This window comes from Miniopterus natalensis, chromosome 3 (assembly GCF_054644295.1).
Source record: "Miniopterus natalensis isolate mMinNat1 chromosome 3, mMinNat1.hap1, whole genome shotgun sequence".
Classification (NCBI taxonomy): Eukaryota; Metazoa; Chordata; class Mammalia; order Chiroptera; family Miniopteridae; genus Miniopterus; species Miniopterus natalensis.
In genome coordinates, this window is record NC_142083.1 from 95245427 (window position 1) to 95256896 (window position 11470).

Here is an 11470-nt window from a genome sequence, read left to right on the forward strand (position 1 = left end):
AGGACACCCAGGAGCTGCTCAGCTCAGGACTTAGACCCTCACAGGCTGAGTAACACTGCTCAGGCCTTCCTGCACTGACTTTATCACGGACACTGGGTTGGGGTGGCCTTTCAGGCAACAGAGTGACCTCGATAGGCATTGGGCCAGAATGGGGCACCACTTGCAGAAAGGGAGGCCTGTTTTTTGTGTTCTTTTTAATTTTCCCCTAAAAATATATTTTTCACTGATTTTAGAGAGAGAGGAAAGGAGGAGGGGGAGAGAGAGACAAACAACCATCAGTTGCCTCCAGTACCCATCCGGACCAGGGATCTAACCCCCAACCTGGATATATGCCTGACGGGGAATCGACCCCTCAACCTTTCGGTGCAGGAGACTGCTCTTACCAACTGAGCCACATCAGCCAGGGCAGGGAGGCCTGTTTTATAGGTCCTTGTCATCAGTTTGATGGCTGTGCTTGCAGAAATGGGACTCTGTGGGTAGAATCAGAGGCTGGGTATTGCCGGGCTTGGAGGGGAGGGGTTCCAGGTGGGCCCTGGGCCAGTGGGAGCCACAAAGAGCACCTAGCATCAGACTGGGAACTTAGGGCTGACACTGAACAGCCATCCTTTTCAGAGCATGATTTCCAGCAACACCTTGTTAATGGTCTGCGTGAACGCTGCCTCACTCTTCTTCAGCTTCAACACATTGCTCAACTGCACCACAGGTATGGGCAGGAGCATCTGGCTCCTCCGGCCACCTCTTACCAAGCCTTCCTGCTCCTCCCACAGCCTTCTTCCAGGGACATCCCCTGAGTTTGAGCACCTTGTCTCGCAAGGCCAACCTGATCATCCCCTACCCAGAGATAGACAACTGGTACCTCTCCCTGCAGCTTGTGTGTCCTCAGAGTCCTGAGTAAGTAAACTTGGGGGCTAGAGTGGGAGGCATCCAGACCTGCTGGGTGACTGAATCATTGCATTCAGGGCCATGATTGGGCTGCCTGCATGTGAGTTTGAAAATGACCCAGCTTCCTATAAGCCACACAGTGTAAGTTGCCATCCAGGAGTTAAGAGGGACTTCCCTCCTCCACCTGGCCACCCCTCCTCAGGCAGCCCTGGGAGCCAGGACACAGGGAAGGGGACTGGTTCAGGACAGCCCTAGACAGACTGGGATGCAGTATGGTGCGAAGGGGAAGGGGCATCTTGGCTTCTGTGGATCTCACAGTTGCTGTCCTCCAGGGCTGAGAACCTGGGGGCCTCAATTTTGGGTTCATGTGTCCAAGAGCCTCACTGGAGCACTGGCAGGGACTGGTCAACAGACCTCGGCAGTCAGCCTTCCTGTGACCCCTTCCTCACAGGGAGTGTGAGAAGGCCTCAGTCCTTGTGGAGACCAAAGCAGGACCTTTGGTGCCCTGCTTGCATGACTGTAAACCATACAACCAGTGTCTCCTACTACACAGACATAGCTACCTATATGCAGGCTGCAGCTGCAAGGCAGGTGAGGGCCAGGCCTGGATGCCTCCAGACACTCTTCTCTTTACCCAGCCCTGTGCCTTCCCCTAGGAGCCATCCCAGTCTGCCAAGGCTGGAGAGTACCCTCGCAGAGCAAGGGCAAATGCCTTCTCCCCTCTCTGGCCACATACCTCCAGTCCCTCATGCATTCACAGAAAGGCACCCCCAGAGATGGTCCTGCCTCTGACTTTGGCCTCCCCTGCCCACACCGGCCCACAGACATGTCCCATACCTGATCCACACCTGCCTACATCTGCTCCATACTTGCCAACACATGTCCCACACCTGCCCACACATGCCACACACCTACCCCATACCTGTTCCACATCTGCCTCATATCTCCCCCACACATCCCTACACCTGCCTCACACCTCTTTACACCTGCCCATGACTGCCTCATAGTGTCTGCCCCTGCCCACACTAGCTTATACCTACCCACACATGCCCCACACATACCCATACTCATACCTGTCCTAGCCTGCTCCTAGGTGAGAAAGGGCTTTCTCTGCAGGGCTTTGGGTGGAGGTGGGCCCTGAGTTTCAGAAGTACCTCCCCCACAAGCCTGGCTTCAGTTGCCCACCCTCAGCCCCCTCACATTGCATTGGCCCCCAGGCTGGCGTGGGTGGAGCTGCACGGACAACAGCCCAGCCCAGACTGTGACCCAGCAGAGGGTGGCCACGCTCCTACTCACCCTCAGCAACCTCATGTTCCTGGCTCCCATCACCCTCTCCGTGCACCACTGCCTCCTGGTGGAGGCTTCTGTCTACGCCTATACTATGTTCTCCATGGTAGGCTCGCCTGCTCCCCTGGGGATGGTGGGGAGGTCTGGGCCTCCTCTCACTGCCCTGCCCCGCAGTTCTATCATGCCTGCGACCAGCCCAGGGAGGGGGTGCTGTGCATCCTCAACTATGACACACTGAAGTACCGCAACTTCCTGGACTCTGGAGTGTCCATCTGGGTCACCGTCCTCTCCATGGCACAGCTGAAGGTAGCCCTGAAAAGTGAGTGACCCCTTGACACCCAGGTCTGGGCTCTGAGGGACAAGAGGCCCTTGCATGGTGAGGGAGAAATCAGAAGGAGGTTCAGCTGCTGCCATTAGATACCTTCCATCTTCTGTAATGACCAGTCTCCCTCTTCCAGCTGGAAGGGACTGTGCTGGCTGCTTGGAGGATTCCAGGAAAGGAAGGTGGAGACAGGGCTAGGCAAGGACCTTCCCAGCCCACTTCTCCCCCAAAACTCTTACAGAGAAGAGGCCTGGAGCCCCTACCCCAGGCAAGACCTCCCTGAGAAGCCCCTAGATGTGCTCCTGGAGTCCCTGGTGCTGAGAATACTTTGGGGCTTTTTCTGTCACAGCCGGGCGTGGCTGATGGAGACATGTTGCCCGGTGCCCTGCCTGCCTAAGCTGTGCCTTAGGATGAATCAGTAACTAGAGGAGGGGTGTCCCCTCCCTGCCAGTGGAGCATAACAGTGTGCCAGCAGCTCCAAGCGGGCAGTCAGAGGTGCTGGGGGGCAGTGGGGTGATAGGATGACCAGAAGGCCCAGGCCACATGCTCCTGCTGGACCTTGTGCCATCACGATGACCTTGGCCTGGGGTTCCTGTAACCCTGTGGTTGTCTCTGTCTTGCTCAGGTTCTGCTTCTATTGGTCACGCTGGTGTTCGCCATGTTCTTGCAGCTGGACCGCAGAGGCGTCTGGAATATGATGGGGCCTTTTCGTGTTTTGTTTTGTTTTTAAACATATCTTTATTGATTTCAGAGAGAGGAAGGGAGAGGGAGAGCGAGAGTTGAAACATCAATGATAGAGTCATTGATCGGCTGCTTCCTGCACGCCCCCGCCTGGGGATTGAGCCCGCAACCCAGGCATGTGCCCTGACTGGGAATCGAACCTTGATCTCCTGGATCTTAGGTTGATGCTCAACCGCTGAGCCATGCCCGGCCGGGCAGGGCTTTGTCTTTTTGCCCTCATGGTCATGGTCACCATGTGGGTAAGGAGCTCTTGCCCAAACCCCATCTCCTGTTAATTGGATTAAGAGAGTGTTGGCTCCCCATGGGCCCCCCACTCTAGAAGAAAAGAGCCTGGCCACTGATTCTGGTCATGTTCCTGGTCCTGAGTCTGAGTCCTTCCATATTTGCTGAGGCCTGGCACTGGCATTCAGTGCCTTGTGCGGCTTCATGCCGAGGCCCGGGCCTGAGGACCCGTCAGGTCTCTGCGCTCTTGAGCCCCTTCCAAGTATCGCAGATCCATGGTCCTGCTACCCAGACTTGAGGGTGGGCCCTGAGAGCTACACCTGCAGCCCCTATGCCAATGCTCTCATGACGGTTCTCTCTAGGTGTACTGCTGTGGGCACCGGTGCCACTGCTACCCTACCTCCTGGCAACGCTGGGTCTTCTACTTCCTGCCTGACATCTCCATGGCTGCTGTGGCCATGGCTATGGCCATCTACTCCTCCATGATGCCCAGTGACAACTATTACTATACCCACAACATCTGGCACATGCTGCTGGCGGGGAGCATAGCGTTCTTGCTTCCACCACCTGACAAGCATGCTGAGCCTACTCACAGAAGCTCATTTGCCACTATCAGATCTGCAAGAACCACCAAGAGGAACTTTACACAGTGACATGATGTAGCTAACTCAGGGACACCCACAGCTTTGATGATGACCTCTGTAGCCATGGGCCAGGACCAAGGGAGAGGGACCCTGTCCAGATGGATTTCCAACTGTATAAAATTGCTCTGCGCACCCATTTGCTTCCTCCTCCAGAAGAGAGGACACCCCCCCAATTCCCTAGTGCTTGCTGGCTACCAACTGACCCCATCCCTCTGCAAGTCCCAGATGGTATCTGCAGTGGCCCCTGGGGCCAGGGCCTGGCTGCCTGGAGACCACAGGTACCATTCGGGGACAGGCTCTGTGTTCTGCTGGCCTGGGGACGATTGGAGATGTGGAGAAAGATTCCCCCATCACCCTGTTCCCCTGTGAGGCTGAGATGTGAGACCCAGGGAGGCAGAAGAGGCTTAAGCCCACCTCCCACTGGTCCCCCAACACCGCCGAGGCTGGGAGCTGTGCCCCTGAATGCCAGTCTGTCTTGGTATGGGGATGCCCCCTGTTGATGCAGTTGCCCTGGAGAGAGGTGACCATAGCTACCAGAGAGCTGATGGGCATTGGGGGACATAGGATCCAGCTGCCATGAGTGGTGGCATGGGAGAGGCTGGCTTCTGGCTGTGGTGCCCTGCTCTTCTCCTCCCTTTGGTTTTCACCTTTGAAGCTACAGGTCCCTGAGAAGAGTTTCCTGGGGAAGGGGTTACCAAGCTGCTCTGTGGGCACCAGCAACATAGGGTATACTCTGCCCCAATTCTGTGTCCCTACTCTTCCCCTGGGTTCCTGGACCCTTCTCTGAGAAGCATCCTCTTGCTTTGCTGTCAGGAGTGGAGATGATGGCTGCCACCCTGCATTGGCCCAAGCATGTGTTTGGGAAGGGGGCTGCTAGAATGACCTGGCCCAGCCTTTCTCCCGCCTCTGTGGGGGAAGCAGGGTAAGGTATGCTGATTGCCCCAAGAAGCAGTACCCTGTCCCTTCCCAAGGCAAGAGCACAGGGGGCTGCTGTCTGTATGAATGGTGTGGTACAGGGCCATGGGAAGCTGGAGTCACTGAGGCTGAGGGTCAGAGCCCTTGGGGCTTCCCTTCTGGGTCCTCCCTAGAGGCCTTGCCCACTTCCAGTTACCCTGCACATGGCCACTGTAGCATTCTTTAAGTTTATAAAGGGTAAACATTTATATAGGGTGTTTTTTGGGGATAAAAAATTTTGAGATATTAACCTGTTTTTATGTAACTCTGATTTTGCTGTGATTGGTTAATTTAATTATATATATATTTTAATTATATATGTTCAGAGAGAAGGGCGGGGGGGGGGAGAGAGAGGAGAGAGAAACATTGATCTGTTGCTTTCTGTACATGCCCTGACCAGGGATCCTGCAACCTTTAGGTGTATGGAATGATGCTGTACCAACTGAGTCACCAGGCTAGAGCTCTATTTTTCAAATTTTTTAAGAGTTTATTTGAGCCCAGCTGGGCGTGGCTCAGCAGTTGAGCATCCACCTAGGATCCAGGAGATCAGAGTTCGATTCCCGGTCAGGGCACATGCCCGGGTTGCCGGCTAGGCAGCCCATCAGTGACTCTCTAATCATTGATGTTTCTATCTCTCTCTCCCCCCTTTCCTCTCTCTGAAATCAATAAAGATATGTTAAAAAAAAAAAAATTTATTTGAGCCCTGGCCTGCGTGGCTCAGTTGGTCAAGTATAGTTCTGGGCACTGAAGGGTTGTTGGTTAATTCTGGGGCAGCGTACATGCCTGGGTTGCTGCCTCCATCCTGGGTAGGGGGTGTGTGGGAGGCAGGGGATCATGTTTCACTCTCACATCGCTGTTTCGGTTGTCCCCCCTCTCCTCCTCTCTCTTTAAAAATCAATTTAGCCCTGTCCGGTGTGGCTCAGTTGTTTGATCGTGGCCTGCAGGCTTGATCACCGGTGCCGGGCATGTGGCAGGTGGCCTATCGGTTTCTCTCTCATCCATGTTTCTCTTCCACCCCCTTCCTCTCTCTCTAAAAATCAATAAAAACGTATTATTAAAAAGTCAATTTAAAAAAAAGCATTTGAGCCAAACTGATGACAATGCCAGCGAGCAAGACCTCAAATGCTCCCTCTACAGTTACATTTCTTTTTTTTTTAATCCTCACCTGAGGATACGTTTATTGATTTTAGAGAAAGAAAAGGAGAGAGACAAATATCCACCTGAGAGATGAACATGATCCTTGGCCTCTCCTCTGCTCCCCTACTGAGGTTCGAACCGCAAACTTTTGTTGTACCGGATGGCACTCCAACCGAGCCACTCAGCCGAGGCTACAGTTATATTTCAAGGCAAGAGAGTTTAAATTGTTTTTTGTGCTCCTACTGGGAGGAAAGGAGGTAGATCAGAGAGATGACAAGCTCTGCCCCCTGGGCTGTCGCTCGCCCAAAACGGACTGCTCTTGACGATGGTGCCTAGAGCTGCAGCCGTCCTCCCCCAGCATTTTCCACGGTCCCTAAAGGCGGAAAAGTGGGCGGGATACGGAAAGACAGACGGGCTTTGCAGCCAATCAGTGGCGTAAGAGCAAGATTCTCGCAGCACAATTTCCGGTTCCGGCGGGGCGCGGAAATCCGAGAGGTACGCGGGTTCTGGTAGTAGTCGCGGTCAAGTATGTTGCAGAGTTGAGGTGGGGGGCCGGATTAACGGGGGTGGGGGTTGAGGCCAGGGTTGGGGGTCAGCCGGGCTGCGGAGTGATAGCGGTCTTCTGCCTCCTGCCAGGCTGGTCGCAATGCCATTGCACAAATTCCCGGTCTTTCTATGGAAGCGGCTACGGCTGCGGGAGGGCATCTGCTCCCGCCTGCCCCAGCACTACCTTCGCTCACTTGAGGAGAAGCGGACGCCCACTCCCGTGCACTACAGGCCACACGGGGTCAAGTTCAAGATCAACCCCAAAAATGGGCAGCGGGAGCGCGTGGAGGACGTGCCCATTCCCATTCACTACCCCCGCGAGTCCCAGCTGGGACTCTGGGGCGGCGAGGGCTGGATCCTGGGCCACAGATACGTCAACAATGACAAGGTGGGTGAGCAGTACAGGCTTCAGGGGGAATTCCCCGGGGTTTTGCTGCTCTGGACACCGTGCTGGGCTCCGGAGTTAACTGGAGAGCAAAAGGGAGACCGGCCAGTCCCAGGAGGGCTTACCGTCTGGTGGAGACAGCTCCCTCAAAGGATCATGCTAGAATGAAAAGACACAATTACAGGGACCGCTACTCTGTGGAACCACCTGGGTATCCTGAGATAGGGTGGTCCACTTCAGGAAAAGCTAGTGCAGAGGCCCTGGGGTTGTGACCCAGATCAAGCGTAAGAATGGGGAGACCTGTGTGTTGAGAAGAGGCGGCGGGAGGAGGTAGAAAGGGGTCTGCAGTCATCTGTCAGCTTGAATTGCCATAGTTTGCCTCTGACACTTCTGATACAACGCTGGCACTACCACCTCCTCATTGCATTTTGGAAGATTGAGACACTCACCTGAGAGCATGTTTCCCAAGTTTGTGTCCAACACCTGTTGCCTCTGGTGATATACTTGGAGGGATTGCTGAGCCCTCTTGAGGAGGCCTCCCAGGCTGGCATCTCCCTTTGCCTTCTTGGTCCCTGGTGTGGAATGTGATGAACCGTGGAGTTATGATTCTGTATGTAGTGTATCTGGAACACACACTAGCAACCTCGGCAAAATCTGGGATGCCAAGCTGACTGGGGAGAAGCTGACTTCTGGATAGGCAACCAGGTCTATGTCCAAAGTCTCTATGCCCTGGGCCCAACTTGGGTCTGTTGGGAGGAGCAGCAATACTCATGAGGACTTTTGCTTTCTCAGCTCTCAAAGAGGGTGAAGAAGCTGTGGAAGCCACAGCTGTTTCAGCGCGAGCTCTACAGTGAGATCCTGGACACAAAGTTCTCTGTGACTGTGACTATGCGCACCCTGGACCTCATCGATGAAGCTTATGGGTTTGACTTCTACATCCTGAAGGCAAGAGGGTCTGATGTCCAGTCGAGAGGGGAGGCTAGATCACAGCACCCACTGGGACACACTGGTCTCTGGAGTAGAGGATCACCAGTAAAATGTGAATGGGACCATGCCCCTCTCTGGGCAGCCCCAGTTGGGGCTTTCTGCCCACAGGAGAGTTTGTTGCTATGGGTGGCTGTGTTGCCCTCTAGGGCCCAAGTGAACATGGCCCTCTCCTTCCCTGCTTTTGGCTCTTCCTCTGTTCTAGCCTGGGGGCTGCCAGCTGCTAGGAATGATCTGGGTAGGGCTGACTGTCAGGGTGGGTGGGACCCAGCCAGCAGCACTTGGGGTCCCCATACATAGCTTTTTGCCAGACCCCGAAGGAGGACCTGTGCTCCAAGTTTGGGATGGACCTGAAGCGAGGGATGCTGTTGCGGCTTGCCCGACGGGACCCCCAGCTGCACCCGGATGACCCTGAGAAGAGGGCAGCCATCTATGACAAGTATAAGGTGAGGGTTTGGGCCTGGACTTCCTGCTCCTCATGGGCTCCAGTGACTGACTACCTGGCCTTACCACCTGCCCCTTGTCTACCTGCCCAGGAGTTTGTCATCCCGGAGGAGGAGGCTGAGTGGGTTGGCCTGACCCTGGATGAAGCTGTGGAGAAGCAGAGACTTCTGGAGGAGAAGGTGAGCATGTGTGAGTGCCAACTGCTCTGCCCACTTGAGTGGGCACAGCGACCAAGCTAATGGGGTGGGGGGAAGTGTACTGCCTTGTGGGTAGCTTGGACAAGGGGCTGTCACACCAGGGGGACTTGGGAAAGAGCTGCCTCTGCCCAGCTCCCCAGCTGGAGCCACAGTCCTGTGGATTCCATGTGGCACATTTCCTCCCCTCATGGTCCTAACCGTCTCCTGCTCCCTCTGGCCCACTTCAAAGTTCAGGGACAGAAAGACTCTTGGTGATAAGAGCTGGAATCTTGGCACTGTTGGTTTACTTGGCCACTTAGCATCCCCCAGGGTCTTCCCAGTTAAGACCTTTTTGTGTCTGTCCCCTAGGAGGGTGTGGAGCCTGTGGTAGCTGCTGGGACAGAGAGCCTCTACCCATGGCACAGCAGCTGGCTTCCCCTGTTCCCTCTGCTTGGCTTAGCTGTGTCCCCAAGGCAGGGAAACCAGGGGCAGGCACCTGATTCCTGCATTCCCAAGGGAAGGTGGTCCCTGTCTCATGGACAGGACACTACCCTCTGGACTGGGGGCTAAGGGGTGGCAAGCAGCCTCACTTCACTCTGTGGCCAAGCCTGAGGGGCCCAGTCTTCTCATGCCCAGTTCCTTTTGGTGTTTGGCTAAAGGCAGCTGGATTTCTGCCCTCCCAAGAGTGCCTTACTGTGACCCCATCTTGCCCCTGTAGGACCCCGTCCCTCTGTTCAAGGTCTACGTGGAAGAGCTAATTGAGCAGCTTCAGCAGCAGGCACTGTCTGAGCCAGCGGTGGTGCAGAAGAGAGCCAGCGGGAAGTGACTGCATAGTGACTGACCCGTGCCTGATAGCCAGGCTCAGTGTCCCTTGTTGTCCCCAGCCACTCCACCCCTCTGCCCTTTGGCACCATGGACATAGTCTGGGGTGGTGACAAGAGCCACTTGAGGCAGTGGGTGAACCGTTCTTGTGCGTACTGGCTGCGGAGCTTCTGGCTGGGTGGACTTTGTGGAGGCCCTAATGGGCCTCTCGTCTCAGGATCCCCAAAGGCCTGGGGCCTTCTGGCTGCATCTGAGGTCCCATCTCCATCTGCAGTGGAGGCCCAGTTGAGGCAGGTTCACCACATTTTGGGGGTAGCACAAGTAAAGTCTGAGCAAGGCCATGTGTGTGCTGCTTTGCTCGGAGAACTGGAGCTCTTCTGCTATCCCTTGACCCCATCACTCCCTCGCCCCAGAAACCCTGGACATGGCTGAGATGGGTGGTGGTCCCCAGCTGAGCTGTGGGGCTGAGATTTGTTTCGATGGTTTTCTATCCTCTGGGAGAGAATCCTGAGAAGTTGAGGGTGTTCTGCAGTAAGTTAGGATGCTGCTGGCCTCTCCACATTGCACATCCTGCCTGTTCTGGATGTTTTCCAGAGCAGAGGCAGGGAGGCTATGGCCTGGCTTTGGGAGTGACCGGGAAGTGTCCATGCTGGCATGCCCTTTGGTGTGGTGAACACCTCCCACCAACTCAGAGGTTCAGAGGCCCTCAGAGGGCACTGCAGGTGGCAGTGTCTTGCAGGGAAAGCCTTTAGTCAGGACCTCTGTCAGCACAGCCACCCGGGCCTGCAACCTGCATGTCCCCTCCTTAGCTGACCCACACTTGATTTTGGGCCAGTCACTCTGACGCCTTTCCTGCTCTGAGATTTGGGGATGCCTTGGCCCTCTTCCCTACCCTTACCTGGAAATCCATCATTGAGACCCATTCAGGTCTCTGGGAGCACAGGGAGGGGTTCCCCTGACTTGGTCCTGACAACTGGCTGAGGGGTGCTGGGCTCCCCTGGAAGGTGATGTGGAAGCAACAACACCTGGCCTGTGTTCCTGGTGCCAGAGGCCAGAGGCAGCGTGCAGCTGGCCAGTAGGCATGGCTGGTCAGTGGGCACAGCTGCAGGAGAGCCCTACAAATCCCATGGCTTATGAGGTCATCGAGGGTCAGGGCCTGCCTGCCTTGGGGTCAGAGCCCTGGGGTGTGTATCACCAGATCTCTGTCCAGAGCTGGGTACACTGTCACAGTCCCACACTCTTACCTCCTCATGCTTTCCATACACCAGTGATTTCTCATATAATGTCCCTACGTTGTGAACAGTTTTTAATATTTAAAGGATTTTACCAAAAGCTGGCAATTCCCACCCTGTCCTGTCCTTGCCCCAGCTCTGGTGGACCAGCATGGCCCACTTGGCTTCAGCCAGATTGGTTGTGTTCTAGACGAGCCAGCCCTCCCCATATTCATGTCCACATCACAATTCCCATCAGCCCTGAACTAAATCAAACTGATCCCTTTTCAGCCCCTCAGCCTTCCACCTCAGTCTGCACTGTGGTGTGCACCCCTGATGTCCCCAGTTCATTGATCTTGGCTCTCAGTTACCCCTCACTAACCTGCTTTCCACCCCAATGAAGGCCACAAGTAGAGGGGGCTCCTGCCAGGACCTGCAGGGCTCGTGTCAGATTCCTGCGGTCCCCAAGGGACCTGGTGCTGGTGCAGGGTTGGGGTGAACTTGGGCGCCGGTCTCCCTGTCAGCATTGGTGGGACAGGGGAGAGTGTCTGAGTCCTGGCTGGCTCTGCTCCCATGGCTTCTGGTGCTGCTGGCCATTGGGAAGAGCTTAGCTTGGCTTCAGCAGGTCACTCACTTCTCCATAACCTGAGGCTTACTGAGGTGGCGGTCTGAGTGTGGCCTTGGCCCTGGATCTCTGAAACATGAGCTCTCTC

The 11470-nt window shown here is 55.4% G+C and overlaps 1 protein-coding gene and 1 non-coding gene across 2 annotated transcripts; both read left to right on the forward strand.

Moving 5' to 3' along the window:
- The first annotated feature begins 2344 nt into the window (after positions 1-2344).
- Positions 2345-6571, forward strand: LOC107539649 (post-GPI attachment to proteins 6). Its single transcript, XR_015714227.1, has 3 exons — positions 2345-2488; positions 3817-5020; positions 6243-6571. It is a non-coding gene; the product is annotated as a post-GPI attachment to proteins 6 (transcript).
- Positions 6572-6802: 231 nt separating this feature from the next.
- On the forward strand, positions 6803-9885 carry MRPL28 (mitochondrial ribosomal protein L28). Its single transcript, XM_016216222.2, has 5 exons — positions 6803-7123; positions 7913-8065; positions 8416-8550; positions 8641-8727; positions 9443-9885. The coding sequence occupies exons 1-5, from the start codon at positions 6836-6838 to the stop codon at positions 9548-9550; spliced, it is 771 nt and encodes a 256-aa protein (XP_016071708.2). The 5' UTR covers positions 6803-6835; the 3' UTR covers positions 9551-9885.
- The last annotated feature ends 1585 nt before the right edge of the window (positions 9886-11470 follow it).

What these genes read in the sequence shown, in the direction of transcription:
- MRPL28 (XM_016216222.2), top strand. Translation starts at nt 6,836, where the DNA reads ATGCCATTGCACAAATTCCCGGTCTTTCTATGGAAGCGGCTACGGCTG. An exon ending in GATACGTCAACAATGACAAG is followed by an intron (nt 7,124 to 7,912) that starts GTGGGTGAGCAG and finishes TTGCTTTCTCAG; the next exon opens with CTCTCAAAGAGGGTGAAGAA. An exon ending in AGAGACTTCTGGAGGAGAAG is followed by an intron (nt 8,728 to 9,442) that starts GTGAGCATGTGT and finishes TTGCCCCTGTAG; the next exon opens with GACCCCGTCCCTCTGTTCAA.